Genomic DNA, 27594 nt, shown 5'->3' with positions numbered 1-27594 from the left:
GGTAGGAAAATGCCAGAAGCATTTTTATATTTACAGTTTTAGTAGGGAATGAATGTTGGTCAAGCCTGATGCAGAGAAATGTGCCCAGATTCTTGTTTCCTAAGGCTTACTCTTACCATTTCATGCCTTGAGACATTTGAGTGGACCATAATAGGAAGTTCAAAACTGGGGTAGTCATGTAGTGCCCATTTGCAGGTTTAAGAGGTTTATTTGCATATGAAGGGTCCACATCTGCTTTATGCCCCTTAAATTGCCCTGGCCTCGTGGGAAACTAAGGGCTAGAAATCCTTGTCTTCCAAACCTCAGATGCAGGATTTAAGTGACTTGGGTACCACGTGCTTGTCTCCAAGGGCGTCTAGATGTGATTTTTAAGTTTTGACCTGCAAGCACCACGAGAGAAAAGTGGCCTTCACATTCTCACCCTAAACCCACACTTTATTTTTAAAGATTTATTTATGCATACAAGAGCTGGGGTGCAGGCCAGAGGTGGGGGGGTGAGAAGATTAATCAGAAATAGAGTGGAGAGCAGAATAGGCAGATCTTCTGAAAAACACTTGAGGGGAGCAGCGGGCGAGACAGGAGAGGTCTGCCTTAAAACAGTCACGCTGCAGTATCCCACTGGGTGCTGATTTTCTGAAGCATTAGAAAGTTGAGGGATACTGGCCTTTTTAATTTCCAGGTTTGCCGCTCCAATTCCCCGCCCCCATACCCCCGTACTTGTGCAATCGTGAGTAGGTTTTACCGGCTTAAAAGGCTTATCGCTCCTGGGGAGCGGTAAGGGCTGACGCGGACCGGAAACTCGTTCTCCGCACCTCCCCAACCAACCGGCCGCCGCGCCGCTTCCGGGGAGGAGGGCGGTGGCGTCATCACCGAGCGCCGGTCGCGCCGCAGTGCGGAGCGTGGCGGACCAGAGCAGGCGAGATGTTGAGCCGGCTTCAGGAGCTGCGCAAGGAGGAGGAAACGTTGCTCAGATTAAAGGCGGCCCTTCACGACCAGCTAAACCGTCTCAAGGTGACGCAGCGGCCCCCACGCGCCCCTGCAACCTGCCGCGGTCCCGCTTCCCCGCGCCCGGGCCGCCTGGGTCTACGCCGACCCCCGCCGGCTCTTTACCCTGCCTGCGGTCTAACCCTTCCATTACAAGCTCGCCTGGCCCAGGCATCCGGGGGACTTGATTTGAGATTATGAGCCTCTCCCCCTCAGCATCTTGATCCTGCATGTAGAGGCCCGAGACCCAGCAAGCCGTACGTTTGATGAGCACACGCCCATTCTCAGCCCGGTAAATAGATGGCCACAGACGACTCGCGGAGCAAGTGCGATTTAACCTGCCCTCCGACCTCTTTCTCTTGCGGCATTTATGAGCCTGTTTACTAGCTTGTATTGAGTTTGAAACAGCGCTGTTACAGCAAATCTAGAACACTCACAGATCCTCCCGTTGTAGGAAGAAAGGGTTTGAGGCTCTGAGATTGCAGACTTGTAGCAGAGTCGAGTTCCCAGTAACCTTTTTTTCGGGAGCTGTTAAAACACAGTCTTGAAGAGACATCGAGATTTAGACCCACCAGGGCCATTTCCCAGCCTTTGCGTTATTCACTCTCATTTCCCAATGAGATCAGAGCTATGAAAACTCTTCCCAAAATGAGAAGTGTACAATTGGGACATCAAAGTAATAAGCACTTTCCCTCAGGAAGGTTGTAATGAGACCCTCACTTATGTGCTTACATCATGACACTTCCAATACACACTGTGTGTGTGTGTGTGTGTGTGTGTGAATTCCAAAGCCTAGATTCCTTTATGCTACAGGAAACACATTTCCCATACTTAATACCTTTATTTTCAATTCATTACTGGATAGCCAAGCTCAGGAATAGGAAATCAACTCACTGTGCCATCAGATACCTGTTTTTTTTTTTTTAATGGTGCACTGTTTTCGTCCTTAAACTGTGAAGCTTTGGAGAGTGGGAAGCCTTGGTTCGGCTGGAACACCTCCTAAGGGAAGGGACTAGAGACTTTCTTTGCTCATTTCCTTAAAAGTTAAGAGCTCCGTGCTTCCCTCGAGCCACAGAGATTACACCATTTTCACTTCCTCTATAATACCAACCTTTTCCAGCATGCTCAGTAAATTTTACCCACATCAGCAGCCCAGAGAAATAGTAAGGAAAGTGTCCTCAATGCTCCTTTTCTAGGTTGAAGAAATGGCCCTCCAATCAATGATTAGTTCTGCAAGAGGAGATGAGATGGTGTCTTCTCAACTGCCACCTGAACAGTCACATGATGTAAGCTTAATCAAGTGTGGGTTTTGGGGGGCCACCCTGCTGGTGCAAGGGTTTCAGTGTCAGCACTATGAAGCTTTCCGCAGACACTGCAGCACGAGTTCAGTCCCTGCTGGCCAGGGAGCTATCCACATGGCGCAGCAGACCTCTCCTGTCTCGCCCGCTGCTCCCCTCAAGTGTTTTTCAGTAGATCTGCCTATTCTGCTCTCCACTCTATTTCTGGTTAATCTTCTCACCACCACACACACCTCTGGCCTGCACCCCAGCTCTTGTATGCATAAATAAATAAATCTTAAAAATAAAAAAAAATATGGGTTTAGGGTGAGAATGTGAAGGCCACTTTTCTCTCGTGGTGCTTGGAGGTCAAAACTTATAAATCACATCAAGCCCAAAGGACTCTGGGAAGTGTGATTATGAATTTTGTAGTTTAATGAACTGGCTATTCTACATTACTGCTTTAGACAGGGAACAGATCACCTTTCTACCAGGTAGTACTTTGGTTAATTTATGAATTACATACCATTATATTGTCTTCACCATTTTAGTCATCCATGCCCTCTACTTACTGCAGTGAATCCAGGCAGAGAATGGAGATCCTTGCTGGGACATGTCAGAACTCTTGCTCTTTTTGAATAAGTAAACTTGGGATTTGAAAATAAGTGTAGCTTCAACTACAAAACATAATGCTAAAAAATGAGTTCTGGCCCACATCATATCCTCCTCACCAAATGTCCTAGGTAAATCTGTAAGTTTATGTTCTTTATCAATATACCGTATTGAGTATTTCTTTCCCCAGATTTGTGTTAAGCCATTTGAAAGTAGCATTTCTAAGCCAGGATAATTCTTATGTCAGAAACTACGTTGATAAATCAGGTAGCATTCTACCAGATCTAGAGCATTTCTTTCTCCTTTCATTTTGGAGATGGAGGTAGGGAAGTTAGGGTAGAATTTGGAGAAATAGTTAAGTGGCCATACCTCTTGAAGATCAATGTTGGGGGGCCTCCCCGGTGGCGCAGCGGTTGAGCGCTGGGTTGCGAAGCTGCCCGCGGCCCCTGCGGCGCCGGTTCGATCCCCGGCTGCTCCCCGGCCACCAGAGGGGGGTCCCACATGGCGCGCAGACCTCTCCTGCCGCCCGCTGCTCCCCTCAGCAGTGTACTTCGGTCCTTCTGCCTGCTCTGATCCCCGCTCTGGCTCTGGTGAATTCTCTCACCCTCCCGTGCTTCTGACTGTACCCAGTGCATGTATAAACAAAACAAACAAACAAACAAATAAATAAAACATGCCTCTATTTAAAAAAAAAAAAAAAAGATCAATGTTGGGGATGAATATGCAATTGAGATCTAATTTTAAAACATTTTTAGGAAGTTGCTATTTTGAGCCAATGTCCTTTCTACTAATCCATAATGTCTTTGGCTGAAGCAGGCGCTGGTGCATGTAGACAATGAAGCATCAATCAACCAAACTGCACTGGAGTTGAGCACAAGGAGCCATGTGCCAGAAGAGGAGGAAGAAGAAGAAGAATCAGATTCCTGAAGGGGGCAAAGAGCCAGGGTTAGTTTTATAAATTACACTTCTAAGTCTCAACAACTTTATCTCTTTAAAGAGTTCTTCTTGCCATGGGGCCTATGGCTTTAAATGGAAGAATGAACTTGAGGAGGATGTGTAGTTGTAAAAATGGTTTCATCAGTAACTCAGTTTTCAGAATGCTTTAACACATATCAGTGACATCAGAAAGAAAACATGCTGTGTCTTAGCGCTGACTAATATGGTGATGCTCTGTCTTTATTCTGCTCAGATTCAGTAATTGTGTTCAAAATAGAAAATACTTTTGAAATGCTATTGAGAAAGTCTAGCATTTGCCAAAGAGAGCAGAATTTAAATACAAGCCCTTCCAATCAACAGTGCCTCTTCTAAGAAAACCAGTTAAGAGCTATATACATGCCAGTGAACCCTAGTGCACAGGGCATGGCCAGTCAGGAAAAAATGACAAGGACAGAGTCATTTGAGAGCGCACGGTGTCACCGCTCACTGACGTCAAAATATACTGTCCCCTGTAGACTACTTTTTGTGTGGCTGTTAGCACTTCTAGGTTGAGACATCATATGGGAAAATATGCTTAGAAGTAAATTATAAATAGCTATCACACAGCTTGCTGGTTTTTCAGGCAGCAGCAGAGAAAGGATTTTTCTCCTCTGGGGAAAACTAGAGCAGGATGGTTAAAAACCCATTTCTGAACTTAAGAGAAGTGTACCACTAAAGAGAAACTATGCTTGGGAGAGTTTTGAATTTTATAATAAAAGTGATGACAATTACAGAATATGAGTTGGTAAAACTTGGTATTTGAAGTTTGAATTCATTTCTGCATACTGTCCCTTTTTTCCTGAATATACAGTTAAGTAGTTGCTAATTTCATAAAAGTAATTTGCCCTGCCCAAGCAACAGGGAACCAAAACACAAAGAACCTCCTCAAGCAGACCTTATGTAACTGTTCCAGAAGAGAACATGGATATATTTGTTAATCAACATTTCATAAAGTTATTTTGAGCTATTCTTACAGGAAGGAGCAGAAGTTTAAATGAGCATGTTTCTTGGAAAACAATGTGAGGAGTTTTGCAGTGAACAGTGTCAAGGTATACATTTGGAGGGTCTAATTTAAAATATGAGCTTGGGTTTTTAAAAGCCAGAAATAATTGGCTATTAATTCTAGTTCTACTATTAACTGGTTGCTTGCCTTTTCTCACCTCTTTGCAACTCTCACTTTCCCATCTGTAAAACGAGGGCTTATTCATATCTGCTCTAGCAGTTTCACAGGTTATTGTGAGGTGCTAATGAGATATCATTTAGAAATCCAACTATTATTGGTGTCTCAGTAAGAGGACATTTGAGGATGGAATTTGGCATGGGGGATGGAAAACACAACAAAACTGATTTAGGGAACATCATTCTTGAGAACTCAATCATCCTTGGTAAAAATTACTGGGAAAAATCTTATGACTCTCAATATGTAACGCCTTTGGATGTGAATAGAAATTTAAAACACCCTCCCGAAGACACTGAGCACAAAAGCATTCACATTCAGGTTTTAGACTCTAGGTTATATCATTTCTTCCTCCTAAGATGTGTTTTGCATGTTTCAATGAGACATTCTCAGTTGTGGTAGCTTTCTCTCTATTATAAAGAGACAGGTTTTGAGAAAGATGTGGGAATCTTAAAATTTGGCCTGAATGTTTTTATGTTGAAAACATAAATTAGACTGGTGACTTAGAACATGTTAAACCTGGCAGTAAGAAAAAATAGTTGGCTAGCTGAGGCAGCAGTGTAAACACTAACTGCTTTGTAAAGTCCTGGCTGTGCCCCAACCTCTGGTCGAGCCAGAGTGAAACTACCTGCTCTGGACATTTGCCCAAGTTTTGTTTTTTATTTGAAAACTAAACAGGCCTTTAATTTTTTTTTAAGATTTATTTATGCATACAAGAGCTGGGGTGCAGGCCAGAGGTGTGTGTGTGTGGGGGGGGGGGGGATGGTGTGAGAGGATTAACCAGAAATAGAGTGGAGAGCAGAAGAGGCAGATCTACTGAAATACACTGCTGAGGGAGCAGCCGGTGAGACAGGAGAGGGCTGCTGTGCCATGTGGGTCAGCTCCCTGGCCAGGGATCAAACTCATGCTGCAGTGGCTGAGGATAGCTTCATAGTGCTTAACTATGACACTTAACCCCTTGTGCCACCAGGGAAGCCCCCTAATTTTTAAATATATATGTGTTGATTTTCTGTGACCTCTCTGAAAGGAAGAGGAGGGAAGAGGTGCCAACCAGATAGCCTAATACAAATTTCAGGTTCCAAAAACCACTGTTCAGAGAAGGAAAAGGCACCATTCCAGTTGGAATGTGGTGGTTTTCTGTGACTTCATTACCACCTTACAGACATGACCAAGCCTGCACCTCCTCTCCAAGAAGGTGTAGTTAAGTATAAATGATGCCCATGAGGGAGAACTGCTGCTCAGGGGAGCAGGCAGCACAGACTGACCACAAGGTAGATGTGCAAAAGCCAGCAGGCACAGCTGGACTCTGCAAGATGTTCCTGTGGGCATGCTTTCCACGCCCACTCCACCTACTACTTTTTCCTCCATATAAGGAGATGGAAGGAATAGATGGGATCTAGTCACTGTCCACAGGAAGGTGGCTGGAAGTTCAAGGTAACAGCGTGTGGTAAGGAGACTTGGATAAAGATTGGAATTTTCAGAATGCTCCGTGAGTCCACTGAAGTAGTCCTTTGTCCCCAATGTGATTTTTCCACCTTCCAGCCACCTTCCCATCTTTACTTTCCCCTCACAATAATCACATTTGATTTCTTGAGTATTAGAGACTCTGAAAATCCCACCACAAAACTAGAAATACCTTTCATCTTTTTAACTTGATAGTATATTTATTAGAATAAGAGATTTGTTAAACATTTGGATTAAAATGGTTAAAAGGATTTTCGTACAATTTTTAGGCACTATACACACGTTGTTTACAATAGCATCAGTACTTGGATGTGGGGAAAGAGAAATCTCATAAATTTTAATGCCTGATCCATTTATAAATCAAAGTAACTCCACCATTTTAGAAATACTAGCCAAACTTAAAGAGACAAATACCACTAAATTTCCCACACAGTATATTTAAAAATAAATAAGAAATATAACCAGGAGTCTACAAATCATCACGGTAGACAGACTGGTGAAGCCCCAGCTAGAATGGCAGTGAAGGGCTCTGGCTAGATTTTGATGGATACGGCTAGATTCTACACCAAAAGCAAAATAAAAACATGATATGCTTTCTGATGCTCATTTTCATAGCAGCATAGCATGCTTCACATGCACCGCCTGTGAAGGGTCTTACGAGTCTCCTTCTTAATCAAAGAGAAGGTACACCCAGTAAACATGAAGTACCACCAAGTGTCAAAGAATCCCAAAAATACAGGCGGCCAGCCAGTCATGGTGAAGGAAGAGCAGTGCAATTTTCAGTGAGAATGACTACCCACGATCACCAAAGGTTTACAGTTGAAATGTGTGTGTTCAGATCATTGACAGTACACAAAATAGCCCCAAGCACAAAGCCAATCCACTTAGGGGGAGAACAATAGTAAATAGAATAAAGACAGCAATATTTAAAATGACACGAGTAGAATTTTGGCACATGCTGTGTTCTTCATCCTTTGTCGTAGGTGAAATTCACGTCTGAACAGAGACAGGCTTGGGAAGGAGGTCCAAAAGCAACATGGCACGCCACGGGCAGGAGACTTGCTGTTTGCTGCTCCCCAAACACTTAGACACCAGCCGCATGAGTTGGTGTGCTGGGCTGGTTAAGGCCGATGGTGGAGCAGAGCCAACCTGCAAAATCCACTTCCTCAGCATCAGATCTCTTGATAAAAGCATGAACCTGTGAGCAAGGTAACAGGGAGAGAGGAAGTGGTGTTAAAAAAAAAAAAAAAGGAAAATTCAAGAGAGTCAAACTTACATTGCACTTGGAAGGAGAGTCCAGAGCCTGCCTTTAAGCCACAAGGGCCGGCAGCTGCCTGAAAGCCCACTCTGTCTGGCTCTGCCCATTTCACCAGCTGTGAGCCTTGGGCAATTTGCTCACTTCCCTGGGCCTGCTTTTGCCATGAAATTGGGGGCGGGTAGTAGCGTTTGCTTTGGTAGCACACAGGATTGTCAGAGGAACTGAGGGACTTGAAAGTGCCTGTCACTACCTGGGCTTGTAGCTCAAGTATTTACAATCTCGCTTCCCCTCCCCTTCCCTTGCCCTACAGCTCAACAAGAGATGAGTGTGACTTTGGGAGGGTGCTGGATGGAAGGTGAGCTATTCCGTGTTAGGAAAAGGCCCTGTCCACATAAGGAGTTGGCTGGCCCTTTCTTGAAAGTCCTGGGCTCCTTCAGACTGCAGGCTCTCCCAGCTTCACACGGACAGAACCAAGGAGGCTCATTTTGATGTGCTGCAGCCCCAGGGTCAGTAGACCATGGTCAAGGCAGAACACAGAGTGAGTTCAGAAAGCACTGGGTGGATGACTGAGGGGAGAGCAAATGCATAAAAGTTAGCACAGTATCTGAAAAGGACTTACCATGAGTTGCTTCAAATCTGCTCTCTCTGCAGGGTTTTTTATTAAGCTTAAAGGAAGAAAGATAAGTTATTGCCTGGCATTGGTTCTAATTCAAATTACTTAGGTTTGCATTCCTGCCCTCCTTACTCTCTAGGCTCTAAGGAGTGGCTGAACCTTATTCCTGTTCTTAGCACACTGTTGTGCCAACAGGTTAATGAAAGCTTGCTGTATTAAACTGAGGTCAGGAAACAGTAAGTCAATCTCTGTGGAGCAAGTAAGTGCCAAAAGCAGTAGCTGTTTTGTCACTGCTATACTTATTTCTGTCACCTAAGTCCTAGGATATGAAGAAGGGCAGCAGCCAAAGGGTGATCAGAGGGAAGGGGAGTCTGACAAATCAGAGTGCTCTGCCTGAGAACAAGGAGCCAACTCACCATTTATTCACAAAATCTTGAAATTCCAGACTGAATACTCCACTGGGCAGTTTTGGAGGAGGCTGTAAATAAACATCAAGATATAAGAAATGCCTGGTTCCTTTGTCCATCTCCTCTTCCCTCTCCATCCCCACTTCTGGACAGTGCTGCCCATATCCAGTCAGAGTAGGGGTGGGAGGCTAGTAGCTGCCCACCTGGTCACCTGGTAGAACCAGTGGTCTCACAAACCACAGAAGTAGAGCAAAGTCAGTGTGTTACCATTCGTCTAGTGATGAAACAAACCACTCTTCCTTCCTGAGCCTCAATTTACCCTTGTACAAAAGGAAGACGTTTGGGCCAAATGGCCTCTGGAGCCTTCCAGGTCTGACAGCTCCAGCTGTAAATGTTGGAGCCAGCAATTACTAGCAACAGCCAGAAGAGTGTACAAAACCTTAGGCAGCCCTGCCATCACCTATGAAAGTCAGAGGGTAAAAAAAAAGATTATATTGTGTATATTAAAATACAAATACATTTTAATATATTAAATACTTAAAATAAATTATTTAATAAAAAAATAATAAATATAAAGTGTATCTTGCTTTTCTGAGCCATGAAGGAGCAAAGAAAGAGTAATAAAACAACGGGTAGAGGTGTGGGTCTGGAAGAATGTCACCTGCACAATCCCACAAGGAATGAGACGTATCAGCACAAGAACACTGACAACAGCTCTCGTTTTCCCAGGATGGGTGATGGAGAGCACAAGGGCCTACACATAGCAGTGCCCGGGAACACCTGGCTTCTGCTCTATATAGCCCCAGAAAATGTCAGTCCACCTCACGTGGCCTGTCTGAGGGCCGTGTGCAGCTTCCTTGTAAGCAGTGGCTCCCAGTCACTGCCCAGAATGTCACTGCTCTGATGTGTAGCCCAAATCAACAGGTTATTCAAGAGTAAAAATGAAACACTGACACTACTCAGAGCACAGCCAAGCCCTCTTCTCCTAAAGATGTGGGAAAGATCTGATCTGAACCACAGGTGAATAAGCCTGATCCAAGGTCAAGGACTAGAACCTAGCTCTTAGAGCCATCTGCAAGACTGCCCCTACTGCTGAGGGGGATGAAGACAGTGTTCAAGGAGAGGAAACTGACAGCTTGGCCTCCAGAAGCCAAGCCAGTCCTGAGTAGGGGATGGAAGCAGTCAAGGGAGAGTTTATAATGGATAAGGGGGTCTTCTTTGCACCTTTTGGGTTCTCTATTAAGTTCAGCCAACAGGGCCTCCCCAGTGGCACAGCGGTTGAGCGCTGGGTTGCGAAGCTGCCCACAGCCTCTGTAGCGCCGGTTCGATCCCCGGCCACCAAAGGAGGGTCCCGCATGGCGCGCAGACCTCTCCTGCCGCCCGCTGCTCCCCTCAGCAGTGTACTTCGGTCTTTCTGCCTGCTCTGCTCCCCGCTCTGGCTCTGGTGAATTTTCTCACCCTCCCGCGCTTCTGACTGTACCCAGTGCTTGTATAAATAAATAAATAAATCTTTAAAAAATAATAAAAATGAAAAAAATAAATTCAGCCAACAATAATAAGCAAAAAGCTAGCTTGAGTCACCTGTAATTCCATCAATCAGAGATAACCACTGTGCATCACTTTCCAGAATTTACATGCACATGTATGCACACAAAGATTGTTTTTAAAGGTCAACTATATTATTTTATTATTTTTTATTTTTTTAAGATTGATTTATTCATTTATACAAGAACTGGGGTCAGGTCAGAAGCACGGCAGGGTGAGAGAATTCAATAGAGAGGGTTGAGCAGAACAGGCAGACGGACCGAGGACACTGCTGAGGGGAGCAGCAGGCGAGGCAGGAGAGGTCCGCCCCGCAATGTGGGAATCTCCCTGGCTGGTGGGGAATCGAACTGGTGCTGCAGATGCTGCAGACAGCTTCGCATCTTGGTGCTTAATAGCTGCACAACCAGGGAGGCCCTAAAGGTTTATTTTATTTATGCATACAAGAGCTAGGGTATAGGCCAGAGGTGTAGGGGGGTGAGAGGACTCACCAGACACAGAGCAGGGAACAGAACAGGCAGAAGGACTGAAATACATTGCTGAGGAGAGCAGTGGGTGTGACAGGAGAGGTCTGCTGCGCCATGTGGGTAGCTCCCTGCCGGGGATAGAACCCTTGGTGCAGTAGCTATGGATTGCTTTATAGTGCTGAGACAACCCCTTATGCCACCAGGGAGGCCCCAAAGATTTTTTTTTTTTTTTTAAAGAACTGATCTTAGTGTCCATAGTACTTTGTGACCTGTTTTTTTGCATGCAACAATTTATGGTGAATATTTTCCATCTCTGTTTCTACACTCATTTTTAATAGTACCAAAGAAAACCCTTTCCTGCAGTTACACATGCATTTGCCCTGCCTCCCTTTGCAAAGAGATACCAAGACTTGGGGCTTTTTCCACCTTTGGGTCCCCACTTTGCCCCAACCATCACTCCACAGTGCTTTTAGTAAGTGCATAAGAAATGCTGGGTAAATGAGTCTCCTGTATCTGAGGAGAGACCTGGAGCTACATGGAGTCCCCTGGGGAGGGCACTACTGCAACCTCTAACCAGTTAACTCCAAGAGCATGATACACAAACCAGAATCCTGGGGCCTAGGCAGCTCATACTGAGCTGGGTACAACTCACAGGAGCCCAGTTAAACCAACTGAGTGTTTTCTTAAGTGGAACAAATTATTATTTTTTAAAAACAAATTTTTAAAGATTTATTTATTTTTATACAAGAGCTGGGGTACAGGCCAGAGGTGTGGGGGGGTGAGAGGATTCACCAGAGACAGAGTGGGGAGCAGAACAGGTAGATGGACTGAAATACACTGCTGAGGGGAGCAGCGGGCATGACAGGAGAGGTCTGCTACACCATGTGGGAATCTCCCTGGCCAGCCAGGAATCGAACTGGCACTGCAAAGACTGCAGACAGCTTCACAGTGCTGCGTTCAACCCGCTGCACCACCGGGGATGCTCAAGTGGAGCAAGTTAATTCCAATGTCAAGGAAGCCATACAATACTTACCTCATTGACTATGTAATCCAACAACTCAAAAATTGCCATGGGAGGTCGACTGTCCATTCCATAAGCTATAGATTGTATAAAAAGAAAAACAAAAAAACACCTCAGAATCAGGAAGCTACTTGCCAATATAAGGCGAGGGGTTGGGTATAGATCTGGGAACCAGAACAGGGTTGTGGATAATAAACAGAATAGCTACAATAAACCCTGAATATAGACGGTATCAGCAGAGCCTACAGAGTCATCCAGCCAGGGTGAGAATCTGGGCTCTACCACATGCAGGCTTGTGACTTTGGATAAATCAGTTGACTGCTAAGCCTAGTTCTCAGTTTTGAAAGTAGAGATGGACAATGATTGCATCCGTCATTCCTCCCTATCTTGGGAGAACAAAGGAAATAAGAACTAAAGAAATTAATATCCCCAAACTTGGGTTTCTGTCATACCCCAGAGTTACAGGCCAGCCCCAGGGACTGCCACCAGAATCCTCTGCTCCTCTTTATCCAGGCCCTCTCCTACGTGGGACCCACATCTCCCTGGTTAGACAGGAACATCCTGGCAGCAACTACATGAGAAGATGATGGCTGGGCCAGGCTCTTTAGAGTAGCTGCATATTTACTTCCCAGGATTCCCATCCAGAGCAGCAGGCGGTGCTACAAGTGTGCACTACCTTGGGGTCCGACTTGACCACTCACAAGTGTGTGTGGACATGGCAAATCAAGTACTCTGTGCCTCAGTTTCCTCATATCTAAAATGGAGATTAACACAGTTAGGACGCCATCCTCACTACTGGGGGCATGTGCCCCAGCCCGTGCGCCATCCCTGCTGCTGCCTGGGCAGGGGCACAGGAGAGGGGTGAGGTAGGGAGGTGGGCATGATGCCTGTAGTGATTAAATATGAATTTAACTTTTTTTTAAGATTTATTTATTCATTTATACAAGAACCGGGGTACAGACCAGATGTGCGGGAGGACAAGAGGATTCACCAGAGACAGAGTGGGGAACAGAACAGGGAGACTGATGAAATACACTGCTGAGGGGAGCAGCGGGCGAGACAGGAGAGACCTGCCTCACCATGTGGGACCCTCACTGGCCGGCCGGGATCGAACTGGCACTGCAGAGGCTACGGACAGCTTCACAGCACGTCACTCAACCACATGCGCCACTAGGGGAGGCCCTGAATTTAATTCTTTAAATAAATATATAAAGTGGAAATTATAATAGGGCTCACACACAGTTGCTATTAAAATCAGAAATTGCAGGCAAATCCAGAGAGACAGATGAGTGGTTGCCAGAGGGTAGGATGGGGGGAGTTGGGAGTGATTGCTAATGGAGATGAGGCTTCTTTTTGGAGTGATGGCAAATGTTCTGGAAATGTTCTAGAATGACATGATGGTTGTAGAACATGGAGAAATACGCAAATAACCATTGAATTGTATACTTTAAAGTGTGTGTTTTATGTTATGTGAATTTTGTCTCAATTTTTAAAAATACCCCCAAAAAGAATGTCACAGCTTTTAAAAAGAGACTGCATATGAAGTGCTGGGAACATAATAGCCACTCAACAAATGGTAGGAAGTTGTTGCTACTAACAATTTCCTACACCCAGAGATCCTTGCTCTGCTTCCCCCTGGCCCCAGCCTGGCATCCAGAGACGGAATCAGTCTTGGGGGAATGTACAGAGAATCAGCCCTCTGACTATAAGGGGTCCCCACAGTCCAAGTTAAGACCACATCAGGCCACTCACAGCTGAGGGGCCTCCCAGGGGTCCTCGGCCTTGGCGGTGTCTCAGCTGCATCTCCTTCAACCTGGCACCCAAACATCAGCTCCAGCTCCTTGGCATCCGGAGGAGGGATGGGATACCTCCCAACCGCCATCTCAACCAGCGAGAGCCCCATGCTCCAGATGTCAGACTGCACCGAGTAATGTGTCCCCTGGAGTCGTTCTGGCTGCAGGAGAGAGAGACAGTTATGATTGCCTGTGAGCTAATCTGGGCCCATGCAGAAGAGGATGGGCGAGGCCCCACGGATGCACAAAGGCAGGTCTCAGAACTTCCCATCCCTTTGAGGCTGTCCTGCACTGGTACAGAGTGGATTACCCTACATGCTGATGTATTCAATCTTCTGCCCCTTCCTCTTGAGAGCTCACTTCCTGTTTTAGGACCTACACTAATCTCTTGAATTTTGCCTCCAGCTTACCCCCAATCACTGTGTTCATCAAATCCTAGCTGACTCCAGTGACTCTGACCCCTCCTCATCCATGTCCCCTGTAACCTGCCCTGAAATAACAGCAGACTGCCTGGCCTGGACACAGTATGGCATGAGTGGGGAAGCCTGTTCAAAGCCCAGCAGGTAAGACTCCTCTGAAATGTACAGCTGCTAGAACACAGGTCATGAATGAGGTATGCAGTGGGCAGAAAAAACACTGGCCTAGAGAGTCATGAAAGCTGAGTTAAAGGACTGCACTGCCACTGACTCACTAACTGTACAGGGATGATGTGGAATGATAAGAAAGGCAAAGGTCTGGGGTCAGGAGACCCAGTTCAAGTCCCAGCTCTGGGACTTAGAAGCTACTTGACCAAGAATCTGCATTTCCTCATCTGAAAAATGGGGCTGCCAATGATGGTAACAATAACAACAAACAACTCCACTGACTAGAGTTGTTAGAAGATCAAATCAAAATCTATTTTACACATAACACAATGTGTAAAAATAGGAGGTATTGATGTGAAGAGTCAACAAGAAAAAGCACAGAGTGCTATATAAAAGTATTCTTATCAAGTGATATTTGAAGTAGCACGTTATTTCAAGAACTCTACCAAAAAACTCTTTATTCTAATTTTCATACATTTATTTAGACAATAAAATTAATTTCTCCCCTAGGATTTTTCACTACCTCCCACACTGGACTATTTTGGAGCTGACCACATAACCACAAAAACCCCAAGCCACTAAACCATGGATCAATAAATCCTGGTGCCTGTTAATTGATTTTGAACTTGAGATGTCAGTTGAGTGACCGAAGGTGCAAGCTGGAGGGCCCATGGGTTTCATGTTTCTTTCTTTCTTTTTTTTTTTACAAATTTTATTTATTTATTTATTATTTATATTTTATTTTTATATTCCCCATACAATTACAGCCCCCTTATTTCGACTGCAATCCCTCCTTTCCCTGCCCCCCAACCCCCATAGAGTGTCTCTGGTTCATAGTTGTTTATTGATTTTGATATTTTCTTTCTTATAGTTATTCTTTTTCCTGGTCCCTTATTTAAGTTTTCTAGATTCCTGCTATGAGTGAGACCAGGTTTCTTGTTTCTTAATGACGTAAGTTACTGGAATGGAGGGGTGGGGGTGGTGGGTCAGCACAGGGTGAGGGATGTTGACAGTGGAATCGCAGTGGGGGTGTGGGGCAAGAAGAAATGAGGATGTGGGCATGAACTTCCACACAGGGAAGCCAGAACAGCTGCCAAATTTTGCTCGAGAGGCAGATGAGAGCATGCTGTGCAGAGGGAGAATGACTGGCAGGGAGACCAGGCTTTCGATCCTGGCTCCGCAAGGTTAAGCCAACCTCCCTGAATCTAGATTCCCTCATCTCTGTGCCCAAATAATAACCTTCATTGCCCTGGACAACCACAGAGATCAAGTGAGATCATTTAAGGATATGAAAATGTTTGAAGAAAATACATGAAACACTGGTGTGCACATACCCAGCCCTTCGTGCTGGCTCCCACCGCCCATGCTTCCACCTCCAAAGTGCTCCCACTCACTGCAGCTCCTCGCCCCTGCACCATTCAGCACTCAGCCAGTCACATTTCCCCCTTCCCAAACCCTTCTCAGGAACATGCTATCTGGTTACCCACCGATTCAGTCAACAGACATTCACCCACCCACCAAGCATTTCGAGCACCTACCACATGCAGGCACCAGGCCAGATCCTAGGGACAACAGAAATGCCCGTGGCCTTGTCCCTGGCCCTGCCCCAAGGGGCAGGAGAGAGAACACACTGGGGCAGGAGACAGCCACACCCAGGGATCTGGTGGCTACAGGAGCCAGTGGAGTTGGGAGCAAGAGCGAAGACTGCTGACCTCCTCAGCTGAACTAGAGCAGACTCGAGCCAGGGGACAGGTGGGTGTACAGTGGTGAGAGGCAGGGGTAGGTAACTGGGAGGCATGCAGTGAGAGGGAAGCAAAGAGGCCGGACTAGGGAAACAATTCTGAATAGACTCGGGAATTGGGGGTTGCTAGATGCTGAAAGGATGGGTCTTTACCCCTAGAGGCTGATGCTTGGGTTTCCACCTTAGGAAAGCAAGGAAATAGTGGTGCCACATACTGCTAATGGAAAAGGAACAGGTAAGACCAACTGGGGTGGAGTCATGTCTGACTGAAGAATCTGAAGAAAATCAGGTAATGTCCGGGAGTAACTGAACACATGATCTCTTCAGAACAGAAGCCAAGCTCTGGGGATGTCCAAGTACAGCAGCAGCTGGATCTGTGCAATCTCTTCTAATGACTCAAGGCCCTAGGATACCAATTAGGCTCCAGGGCCTGTGAAAAGCAGAAACCAATCTCCCCGCGAGACTGCCATCTCCTCAGGGACCACAATGCCTCATCTCTCAGTTCTTTCTCCCCTACCTCCACCACCCAGCATGAGACTCTGGTTCCCAGAGGAAGGCATCCATTTGGCCTCTATCCCTGACTGGGAAAGAAGCTGGAGAAAAGGAATCTGTCATTCATACCGACATGTAGGACCTTGTGCCCACGAAGGAGTTGGCCATGGAGTCAATCAGCTGCCCACTGACCCCAAAGTCACAGAGCTTGATCTCCCCACGAGAGTTCACTAGGATGTTGGAGGGCTTGACATCTGCATGGGAAAGAAAACAGAAATAGAGGATTGATGCAAGCAGGCAGTGAAGGGTCAGCGCTCCAGTCAGGCCAGTCTGACCATGAGTCCCTGGCCACTGGCCCCTCTACAGAGCCAGCCCCTGACTTGCAAACACCTGACACAAGGGCCTCTTATTCCCCCTTGTTCAGGGTCAAGGAAGGATTTTCAGGAGAGGAAATGACAAGCTGCTATGGAAATGGGACAGAAAGTCAACGGATTTCCAGGCTTGAGTATCCAGACTTGGTCAGATGACCTATGGGAAGGAGTCAGTTATGAACAATCAAAATTTCAGACTATTGTTTCTACTGCCCCCTACTAGCAAGACACAAAATCTATGGTTGGATCATGAAGGAGGAAGAAAAGTACAAATAATAAGACCTGTATGCTTGCTAAGACTACAGACCAAAGACTAAAAAGGGAAGGAATAAGAGCGAAATGCTTGTTTTTGACCTCAGTACCAGGCACAAAGCCATGTGGGTTTTAGGAATACATGTGGTAGGGGCTGGGAGCTATGATTCTCTTCACTGACTTTATTGCCCTAATTGCTTACACCAGTTAGTCAAAGACCTCTCCACTCCCATCCCCTCCATCCTCACTGCGGGCAACTAGGGAGACCTGAAAGCTGCAACATCAAGGCAGTGCTGCCAGTACCAGCCCCATGCCCATTCCCTGCACTCGGACCTGCCCCACTTTCTGCCCCGGCTATCACCACCAATACAAGTCCCCTGGCTATTCCCTTTGCAGAGAGAGGTAAACTTTTATTGCACTGTCTCCTCTGCTCCAAACAACTGCCCTGTAAAGTGGACAGGTCAGGGCCTGGGGCCTGATATTGTCAGTTACAGGTGGAAATCTGAGGCTGGGATTGGTTAAAGGTCCCCAGGCCAGGGCTTTGCAGGCAGACATCAGGGAACAATGAGACCACTCAAGAGCAGAACACACCAGGGATAACATCACAAACTGTCACAGTAATATTTGACAGAATATAAACACTATGTGGAATATCCTGAGAATTAGGAGAAAAAAAAATCCCCATAATTCCAACTTACCAGAACAACTATTAACATTTATTATCTTCCCCTTCAATATGCTCATATATAAATGCATTTATTTATTCTTAAACAGAGTCTACCAGATTCTATTTATCTTGCCAAGGGTAAATTGAAAAAAATAATCACCCTCTCATATCCCAGTAAATCCTTCCCTTGTCCCACCCCCACCACAGCCCCAAGTTACCCCTGGCCTCTCGCTAGCCACATCAGCTAGTTATTTATCATCTCCTCAAAGATTAGGATGTCAGTTGTGTACCCCCACCAATGTAATTCCAGGACAATACCTGGTACACAGTAGGTACTAGAAAATTCTTGTGAATATATGGATCTAAACTCACTGACTACACAGTTCACCCTCAGAATCACTGGTATGGCCTTTCTGAGACCTGGCCCTCATCATGTCACAGGATATGAGAACTTGCCAGCCCCTCAGTCATCTCAACGTCTCCTACTCAGACTTTCAGAACACAGGCATTAGGAGTAGCCCTAGAAAGTATCTGGTTCCTCCCCTTCGTAGTGGAGATGAAAACTCTAAGGTGCAATGGATCTAGGGACTTGTCTGAGGTCACATGGTAAAAGCTAGGTAAAGCTAAAAGCAGAACTCAGACCCTCTAATGCCTGGGTCTGTCCTCTTCCCATCCCCTGCTGCCAAATTACACAACAAAACACGATGGTTTTGCTCATTCACCTAGTGTTCACTGAGCACCTACTATGTAGGTTCTAGGGAGGTTCTATAGTACTATGCAGGTTCTAGGGAGACAACAACAAGCAAACCGACCAAGTTCTCCCTGTCACGAAGCTTACATTTTAGTGTGAAGAGACAAAAACAAGCTGACAAAACATTATGTAATGTCAGGTGGTCTCAAGTGCCATGAAGAAAATATAAATAACAAAACCATGTAAGAGCACAGCTGTGACAGGGCGACAAGGTGGGGGCCTCTGTGCAGAGATGACCCTGGAACAGCTGCTGAGATGTAGTGAGGGCATCATGGACTGCTTGGAGAATTATTTCAAGTACATGGGAGATTATAAACTTCAGGAGATCAGGGACTAACCTTTTCTTTTGTTTCTTACCTCAGCAGATGCCAACAAACACTTCCTACCCAGGTCCACTGGTGCAAGTTCCCATAATCCCTTAGCCTTTCTCAGAGGACAGAAGCCTGACTCCTGGAGGTCAGTATGCAGCATGTGGAAAATGACGGTGAGTAAGAGGCCAGAGCCAGGTGTGTGACAGTGCATGCTGGGGTCTGGCTTGGGAGCACAAGGGATACACTCAAACATGAGCCTCTCTCCACCAAATGCCACAACATTTACCCCATCACTGGACCATGAAACCCTGAGTTCCCTCACCTTCAAACGCTCCCATGGCCTGTTTAGGAATGACCTGTTAGGCCTTGTCTTAAAGCCAAGAGTGGCACTGGCTAAAGAGACAAGAATCCTGGCCCTGCCACTGCACTGTAATCAGCCTCGAGCAAGTCCCTGAGCTTATCAGTAAATAACAATCGCAGCTCTCGCAACCAGGATCAGTAGTGACATGTGGGCAGTGAGATAGCACCCCATATTAAAGGAGCACAGCGAATGATTGTTTCCCAGGTTGTCCTCCAGCATCAGCAGTTAGAAACACCAGACGCCCCCTTCACGCCCTGACAGAAAGCAGCCCCTCCCCAGGCCTGGGCCTCCTTCCTCTCCTGGCTCAGACACTTGTCTCTGGGCTGCAGCTGGTGCTCAGGAGTGACTGCATGGCTCTGTGACTGTCCTTGTATCTGATTTCTACTCACGTGGCAAGCAAGCCTCCTTTTTTTCAAACTTACATAACATGCTTTCCATGCCTGGCTGTCAGCCCCAGCTTCCCCCACTCACCCTAGGGAACAACACTGCCAGAAGGCTGCAGAGAGCCATGGGGGATGGGATGGGAGAGGAGCAGAGGGAAGCCCTGAGGGGCTGTTCCCTGCTTGGACCACATCTGTCCTGGAAGCACACGGCACCTCCAGTGATCTGGAAAACAGGACAAGAGGGTGCGTGGTGACCCAACCACACTGAAGCCCTCAACTCCAGAACAGTGGCCAGAGCCACCAGACCTGGACGTGCTCCTCCCTGCAGCCCCAGCCAAATCAGCTCTTCTCCGGGGGCAGACAGGACGCCATGTCAGATAAGGTCAGATGGAGACATTGTCCTCCAACTGTCAAGATCCCTTCTGTGCTTTCCACAATCTCCATCCCTCCTGTTTCTGTCCCTAGTATCCTCCTCCTCCACACAGCAACCAGCACTCCTCCAGCAGGCCGGCCACAGCCGCAGTGGCTCCCGTCTGCCTTAGAGTACAGTTAAAGCCGGTCAGCCGGCCTGTCCAAGGCCTTCACTGTCGCCCCTCACCTCTCTGACTTCTTACCTAGCACACTGCCATGTCAACCTCTGGGTTCAGGCTGTCCTGCCTCTAACTGTGCGGGATTGGGCTCATCCCTGCATCGAAAACATCCTCCTTTCCCACTCACCCACTCACCTCTGCTTCTAGGTGTCTTGTTCTTATGAGCTCGTCCCCTCTTGGAATACTGCCCTGCTCCTGGAGCCCTAGGAGGTTCCATTGGTTCCTCTTCCTCTTTCCAGCAGCAACCTCAAATGTTCACATCACAGACCCAGTCCCTGTCTACTGTCCAAGATCTTCTCCAGACCTTAAGCCCGGCACCTGGTGGGTCAGGCTGTAGTCTAAGCTCCCAGGCTTCCCAAGATACAGAGGTATGAGACCCCCATCTGTTCAGCCTCTATCACAGAGGATAGGTAAAGCCTCCTTCTTCAAAAACAAACAAGGAGGTTTATGAAAAACATTGTGGAAAAAAGGATTTTCTGATATCTTCTACCCTAGAAATAATCATTATTCAGAGTCCCCTGATTCCCCCGCCCCCATAGCATATGATTTTTTTTAAAAGATTTATTGATTGATTGATTGATTGATTGATTGATTTATACATACAAGCACTGGGTACAGTCAGAAGCGCGGGAGGGTGAGAGAATTCACCAGAGCGGGGAGCAGAGGTACACTGCTGAGGGGAGCAGTGGGCGGCAGGAGAGGTCTGCGTGCCATGTGGGACCCTCCTGCGGTGGCCGGGGAGCAGCCGGGGATCGAACCGGCAATACAGAGGCTGCGGGCAGCCTCACAACCCAGCGCTCAACCACTGCGCCACCGGGGAGGCCCCATAGCATATGATTTTAACCTAACTTTTTGAGCATTTTCTACCCATCTGAAGCAAGGGGTTTGGATGAAATGAGTTGTTCTGCATTTGTTTATTAAGTAAAAAGGACACATGCCCTGTCCCTAGGCCTTCACCACTAGGGGAGACAGAATCCAACAAATGACAAGAACATGCACACAGGGGTTTAACTCAGAAGTTCTAAATTCTTTCAACAAGCCAAGACTGACGCCAGCCTGATGAGCTGGCAAGACTCCAGATAGAGGAAGCAACGGGAGTATCACTCCCTTCTGCTATCCTCTCCCCAGTACCTTTTAGTTTGGTTTTGGCCAATATTAAAAGCAATTGCATTCCCTGAGGGTGTGGGGAGGAATGAAGGCAAGATGGAGGGATGAGGGACCAGGAAGAACATAAGGACAGAGGAGCTGAAAAGAAACAAGAGGCGGCAGGATGAAATGAGGACCTCACAGAAACAAGCCCAGTGACATATGGATACCAGACTCTGGATCATCTGTGGCAAAGGCTGAATCCTTGGATAAAGACTCTGGATATATGAGAGTTAAAAGATAAAGTGGGGGGTGGCGGCAGGTGGGGGAAGGTTGATGAGTTTTTTTTAATGGTGATTTTAGACTTCAGGTGACCTCTTTGTAGCCACCCTGGTAGAGCCTTAATAGCCCTTCTCCAAAGATGCATCCACAAAAGAGAAAGGTAATTGAACCTGATAAGTCAAGTAACAGTCTCCACTGATTCACAGAGGCACAGTCAGTGATCCATGGCCTTGGGGAGCTCATAAAGTAAAAGATAATTAAAATTCAGAGAACGTCCATTACCTGTAAACTCTTTTCCCAACCTAACCTAAAAGTATGGAAAAGAGATTCCAAGTTTCTTCCTTCACCGTCTTCCCCCAGCAAAGGAGAATGGGTATAGCTGAAAGCCAATGGCTAGGAGGATGGGCGGCAGGCAGCACAGATGACCTAGGAAGATGCCACAACAGGCCTGGCTCATCCAGCTGCTACTATGTCAGGCCTTTTGTACAGATTGTCTTTATCCTCACTACAGTGGTGTGAAGAATTAGAAATCTCTTTAGGCATAAGAATGGAGGCCAGAGTGTGAATTATCTGCCAAGGAGGATTGATGACCTAGAGCCCAGGTAATCAGGGTCTAGACAATAAAGCAAATGCGGCAAGCTACAGTGAGTTGTACTCCAAAGTTTCAGAAAAGTCCTCATTAAGTTGTGGGTAAAGGAGACAAAAGGCTCAAGCTTCCAGCTGTGAAGTCAGTCAGTCATAGGAATGTTGTGTCCAGCATGGTGAGCATAATTAACAATAACTGGAGTGTATATTGGAAAGGTACTTAATAGTACATCTTAGAATTTCTCATCATAAGAAAAAAAAGTGTGACTGTGTGGTGATGGAGGCTAACTAAACTTACTGTGGTAATCATTTTACCATGCCCACACACAGCAAATCATCAACTGACACTAAGACACTGTTGTATATAATTACATTTCAATTTTTAAAAGTTGTGGTTGGAGCAGGAGGCCACTCACATTACAGACAGAACAAACTTTGGGAATAAGATCTGAGCAGGGGTTGGTTGAAGGCCCTGATATCTGGTCGTGAGAGAAAAGAATTCTCTGTCTGGGTTTGGGGAGTGAGTGCTTCCTTCCCAGCACTGGCTCTTTATCCTCCCTGACAACGCTAGCTGCAAGAAGAGCTGACAAGGGGAATCAGAGGCCACCTCCCACCTCCTTCTGATTAACGACTGAGTTCAAACTGTAGCCTTCCAAGCACACGTGCTGGGTCCTAACAAGCAGCTATTTTTATCTCTTTCCAATTTCAAGATCTCTGCAACCAAGTCCAGCAACTGCATTTTAATTTTTCTCTTCCCTCCCAAGGTTCATTAGTTTTGAAGTGCTTTCATTCTCTACCATTGTGTACCCCTCTCTGCAAATTCACAGCTTGTCTCCTGACCCAAAGGCTCACTAAGGCTGACAATTAAATACTAGATGATGTTACAAGAGTTCAGGATTTGATTATGATCAGCATACACCGTTCAAAAAAATGGTTTAAAATTTTAAGATAAGATGGAATAAAAGTCAGAAGAAAAGGTATGAAGGTAGGGAGAAGAAAGAGAGGGAGGGGTAGCCTTTCTACTGGAAGAAACTAACTTGCTCAAAATCATGTGTTTTCCCCTCCAGACCACCAGAGCTACTTCAAAAAACAAGTAGATACTCTGTCACAAAGCCAATCAACCACCTGGGGCAGGAAAACAGAGCTGGCTAATGTGGATACTTATCATCTGCTACTCAAGAAAGGGAAATCAGCTAAAAACCTGATATGGCCTGCATAAGGCTAATTATGCTCAGGAAAAGAAAAAGAGACAATGGAAAAGGAAAGGTAAAGACAGGCAGAGATCTGCTCATTTTTAAATAGAGAGTAGGAGAGAATTCCAGTACCATCAATAAATATAGTGACCCAGGCTCCACCTAAGTAAGGCATTCCCATCTGTGCCTGGGTCACAGTCAGCATGATTCATCAGAAAAGTCTGGAAAGGCAATCAAGTGGCCATTCACCAGGCATTCCTGACTTAGCTGGAGTTATTAGCATCCTTTATAAGTACATCTTAATTGAAGTATAACAGCTAAAGACATTTTAGTCCCTGGACACAATTATCCCTCAGCCAGCTGCATTCTTACCCTCATTGGGACTGGGCTAACTAAAAACAAAACAGTCTCCTTTGTTATTTTAGCTAATTCATGTTTACTAACAACCAAAAATCCAAATATCCACTGGTTCTTATCCATTGGCATAGACAGGATCTGAATCCTAGCTCTAGCATCCACTAGCTGTGTGACCCTCGCCAAGATACAGAACCTCTCTGAACCTGTTTCCTCAGATGACAGGTGGGAACAGTAATTCCTACTTGATGGTACCTGGCTGGTAGCAACTGATCAACAAATAAGTACTACATATGAGAAGCACAGAATTTAGAGTTCAGTGGCTCTCGAAGTTTGGAGGGAAACTAAAAGTTAATATCTATTTGAGAAAAACACTCAAGAGATATAAAGAATCAGTTCTCCCTGGAGTGGCTCCCACCTATGTCCTATTGGTGCCCAAGGGACCTACTCTGCTCCTCAATGTTCCTTGCATGTCACTGTCTTGGAATCAGTCACTCTTACTAATCTCCAATCTATTCAGTAGGTGTCTTCTCAGTTCAAATATGTCCTAGCATCTTTCAAGTCTTTTTGTTTGTGGGAGGGGATAGGGAGAAAGCTACCTTACTCACAAGTGTCCTCTTAATGATCTTCCTTCAGACAGAAGGGAGGCCTGCCAACTATATAAACTATGTAAGTCTTGCTGGGATACTCAGGCACTTGGAAATTAGGCTAAGAGGGTCAGGTTGAATCTGGGCTGTGTCTGGGATGAATTTGATGCTCACTGGGAACTGGGAGTGGGGGTGTCTTCCTCCTCACAGAGCAGCAGAGAAAGCTGAGGCTGCAGAGCATGCACAAACAAAGCAACCCGCAGTGAAGAGAGGTGGCCTGGGACTCCCATTGCCTTCCTCTTCCTGAGCCCTGGCTATATCTGGCCTTGCGGTCCCCAAGTCCCCCTGGGTCCTTGTAAGGAAGTCATCTGTTCTATTTATACCTACTCAAGCTTGTTTCTGTTATTTGTAAGTAAGTGTCCACATTGAGATAGAGTCCAGCTCCCACCTCCTCCACGAAGCCACCCCGACCCTGTCCCTTCACAAAACTCCCTTCTCCTTAGAACCCTGTGCTCTCACCTTACCACCTATGTCACTTGCCATGTTAGTACATATGTCACCTTCTTAGTTTAATTTTTTCACTGAGAAAATCCAAATATTCACAAAAGCAGAACCTTGTTGGATCACCCAGTTTCAACAATTATCTACTCATTGCCAGTCTTGTTCCCCCAGCTTTTTCTCTGTGGGGTAGGAGGGAGTAGACTATTTTAAGGCAAACACCAGATCTTATGCCAATTCACCCAACAATCTTTTAAGATATAATAAAAATCTTTTAATGTATAATCTTGCTTCTCCAACTAGAATTAGAAGCCTCTTATGAGCCAGCAATTTATAGTCAATAGGCTTTTATTTTTTTAAAGATTTATTTATTTATGCATACAAGAACTGGGGTACAGGCCAGAGGTGTCGGGGGTGAGAGAATTCACCAGAGACAGAGTGGGGAACGGAACAGGTGGATTGGTTGAGATACACTGCTGAGGGGAGCAGAGGGCAATTCAGCTGCGCCATGTGGGTATCTCCCTGGCTGGGGATCGAACTCGTGTTGCAGTGGCTGCGGACAGCTTCATAGGTTGTGTCTTAACCCCTTGCGCCACCAGGGAGGCCCTCAATAGGCTTTTAAATGCCGGTCTTGATGGTGTTACACAGTCTGAGTTTTACCTGATCCTGAGGACAACTCTAGGAGATGGGGGAGGGGAGTAAGATTTCCCCTAAATGAATGAGGAAAGTGAAGCTCAGGGATAACAAAGGACTCTGACAGGGGGCTCTCAGATTGCTGATGGCTGAGCAGAAGGGAACTTTCCATAGGTTCAGTCAGCAGCCAGGATGCTAAAGGGACACGGAGGCAAGGACTTGACGTCACTTGGTGGGGAGCAGTTTCCTGGGGACAGAGTATCTGCCACTATGTCTAATGACAGCAGCACATGTGCTTCACAGTCCAGCTCCAACCTTTTTTTTTTTTTAAAGATTTATTTATTTATGCATACAAGAGCTGGGGTACAGGCCAGAGGTGTGGGGGGTGAGAAGATTCACCGGAGACAGAGTGGGGAACAGAACAGGCAGATTGACCAAAGTACACTGCTGAGGGGAGCAGCGGGCGAGTCAGGAGAGGTCTGCTGTGCCATGTGGGTTGCTTCCTGGCTGGCCAGGGATTGAACTCCTGCAGAGGCTGCGGACAGCTTCATTAGCTGTGTCTTAACCTCTTGCGCCACCAGGGAGGCCCTTTGCTCCAACTTTGAAACGTGCTATTTCCAAATGGAAAAGGAATATCCTGCTATGTGCTCTGAATTAATTTGGTGCTCTCAAGCATAATGCTGGTGCCCTGTGATAATGGGCACCATGAGCTGGGATTCCTCTTGCGTGAGTGGTGGTTAATAAAATCTGCTCCTTCTTTGATCACCAGGTCACTAGACTTCCAAATAAGGCCAGCTGCCCTCCTCAGGAATTATCTGGGACTGACAGTAGCAGTCCCAGCCCCAGGTTCCCCTTAGAACGAAGCTGTGATATGAGAGGGAGCAGAACGCAGCTCTCAGGTCTCACCTCCTAAGGGGAACAGGTAAGCCCCCAGCAGAGCCTGGAGCCTCAGGCTTCCTTGCACCGCAGCCCTCTTGGAAAAGATCTCAGGACAAGTCTCCTTGAGCCCTTCCCCTCCCCATCTATCCACATCAGCACCTGCCCTCTACTCCCCAGGGGCTTTACAGAACAAACCCCTCTCCCACCTGTCCTCATCTTCCCTTGCTCAGTTACTATCCTGACCATCAAAAGAGCCTTCTAACCAACCTGCCCCTCTCCATCTTATCTTAGTCACAGCTGTTAGAGTCTTATGCCTCAAAGGTCAGCTGGCCTCACCTCCCTGTGATAAAATCCAGCCCCTAAGCACAGCAGTGAAGACCCTCCTCAACTGCTTCAGCTATGCCTTACAAATTCCTACTACTTGCCACCAATTCCTTCTGTCCTTGGCAACTTGAATGAGTTGCTACTTCCTGTAAGGACATGTCTGCCTTCTCTCATCTCTGGACCATGATACATGTTTCCCATGTATCATGGAATTGCTTTCCCTGACACTGCCACATGGATAACTTTTCCCTGTGCTCCAAAGCAGGCCTCAAATACCCCCTCCTCCATAGCACTGCCCTAAAGGGATCCAAAGAAGCCTGTCACCCCATCCCACCTACCTCCCCTGATGACCTAAGAGATAAACTCATCTGGAGTCACACCCATCATTGTGCTTTAGCAGCTGAAGTAACGAAAGAAAACATAATTCACATTTCTAATCAAGAAACCAGCCCTGAATTGCAATTACTAATAAGCTACTCTCTGTTTCTGTCCATCTGTGAGGTGGGGCAGTCTAGACAGAGTCAAAAGGAATCTCCTTGTAAATTCACTGCCCTCTTGAGGCTGTCGCCACACAGTTAGAAAATGAGTCCAGTAAGCGACTGAAGCAGAGCACACCGACAGGGACAGCTCAGGACAGAGCTCTGTGTGCGGCCTCAGGGGCCACCCTGACTCAACTGTCCACTTAGGGAACCCTAGTAGACACCGCCTCACAAGGGGCATAGAAGAAGCCTCTCAGAAATGCATTACATGTGAATCTGCTACAAAACAACAAAACAAAAAACAAACTTGAACCACTTTAGCTCTTGCCTGTTGGTGCCAACATGTCTGACTGATCAAGAGGAAGATTTCAGGGACTGAAATCCTGACTGCTGTGAGGAATCCTTTCCTCCAAAGGCTGTTGCTGGGACACCCATGAGATGCTTTCAAGACCCCAGCTGCCCCCAAGACTAGGATCTAAAACATTCTTATAGTCTCTGCAGAGCCTTAAATCTCACTGTGATCTGAGAGTTCCCATTTTTGCAAAACTCTAATAGTTGAGGCTACCAGAGAGGGAGGGTGGCAGACAAAGGGCCCAACGGA

At 46.4% G+C, this 27594-nt stretch overlaps 2 protein-coding genes across 8 annotated transcripts in view; one reads left to right on the top strand and one right to left on the bottom strand.

Moving 5' to 3' along the window:
* The first annotated feature begins 849 nt into the window (after positions 1-849).
* SNAPC5 (small nuclear RNA activating complex polypeptide 5) lies at positions 850-18932 on the top strand. Of its 5 annotated transcripts, none has more exons than XM_037502766.2 (4): positions 850-1011; positions 2181-2270; positions 3687-3818; positions 18811-18932. In XM_037502766.2, the coding sequence occupies exons 1-3, from the start codon at positions 922-924 to the stop codon at positions 3798-3800; spliced, it is 294 nt and encodes a 97-aa protein (XP_037358663.1). In that variant the 5' UTR covers positions 850-921; the 3' UTR covers positions 3801-3818; positions 18811-18932. The 5 variants fall into 5 exon arrangements, with proteins under 5 accessions (XP_037358663.1, XP_037358661.1, XP_037358660.1 ...); XM_037502764.2 differs by lacking the exon at positions 18811-18932 and adding an exon at positions 14030-14049; XM_037502763.2 differs by lacking the exon at positions 18811-18932 and adding an exon at positions 7473-9268.
* MAP2K1 (mitogen-activated protein kinase kinase 1) overlaps positions 6670-27594 on the bottom strand; it is a 77920-nt gene continuing 56995 nt past the window's right edge. For all 3 annotated transcript variants that reach the window (XM_037502762.1, XM_054688234.1, XM_037502761.2), the window contains 6 exons: positions 16537-16661; positions 13550-13751; positions 11810-11874; positions 8777-8838; positions 8367-8412; positions 6670-7687 (listed from right to left, as the gene is read on the bottom strand). In XM_037502762.1, the coding sequence (XP_037358659.1) occupies positions 7574-7687; positions 8367-8412; positions 8777-8838; positions 11810-11874; positions 13550-13751; positions 16537-16661 (614 nt within the window). In that variant the 3' untranslated portion in view covers positions 6670-7573. The remainder of the gene's footprint in view (positions 7688-8366; positions 8413-8776; positions 8839-11809; positions 11875-13549; positions 13752-16536; positions 16662-27594) is intronic.

This window comes from Talpa occidentalis, unplaced genomic scaffold (genome assembly GCF_014898055.3).
Source record: "Talpa occidentalis isolate TD23 unplaced genomic scaffold, MPIMG_talOcc4v2.1 talOcc4.11, whole genome shotgun sequence".
Taxonomy (NCBI): Eukaryota; Metazoa; Chordata; class Mammalia; order Eulipotyphla; family Talpidae; genus Talpa; species Talpa occidentalis.
This window is presented reverse-complemented; position numbering and strand designations above follow the sequence as displayed.

Excerpts from the sequence above, each read along its gene's own strand:
- SNAPC5 (XM_037502766.2), top strand. The coding sequence starts at position 922 with ATGTTGAGCCGGCTTCAGGAGCTGCGCAAGGAGGAGGAAACGTTGCTC. Across the intron at positions 1,012-2,180 it reads ACCAGCTAAACCGTCTCAAG|GTTGAAGAAATGGCCCTCCA; the intron begins GTGACGCAGCGG and ends CTCCTTTTCTAG. Across the intron at positions 2,271-3,686 it reads CACCTGAACAGTCACATGAT|CAGGCGCTGGTGCATGTAGA; the intron begins GTAAGCTTAATC and ends CTTTGGCTGAAG.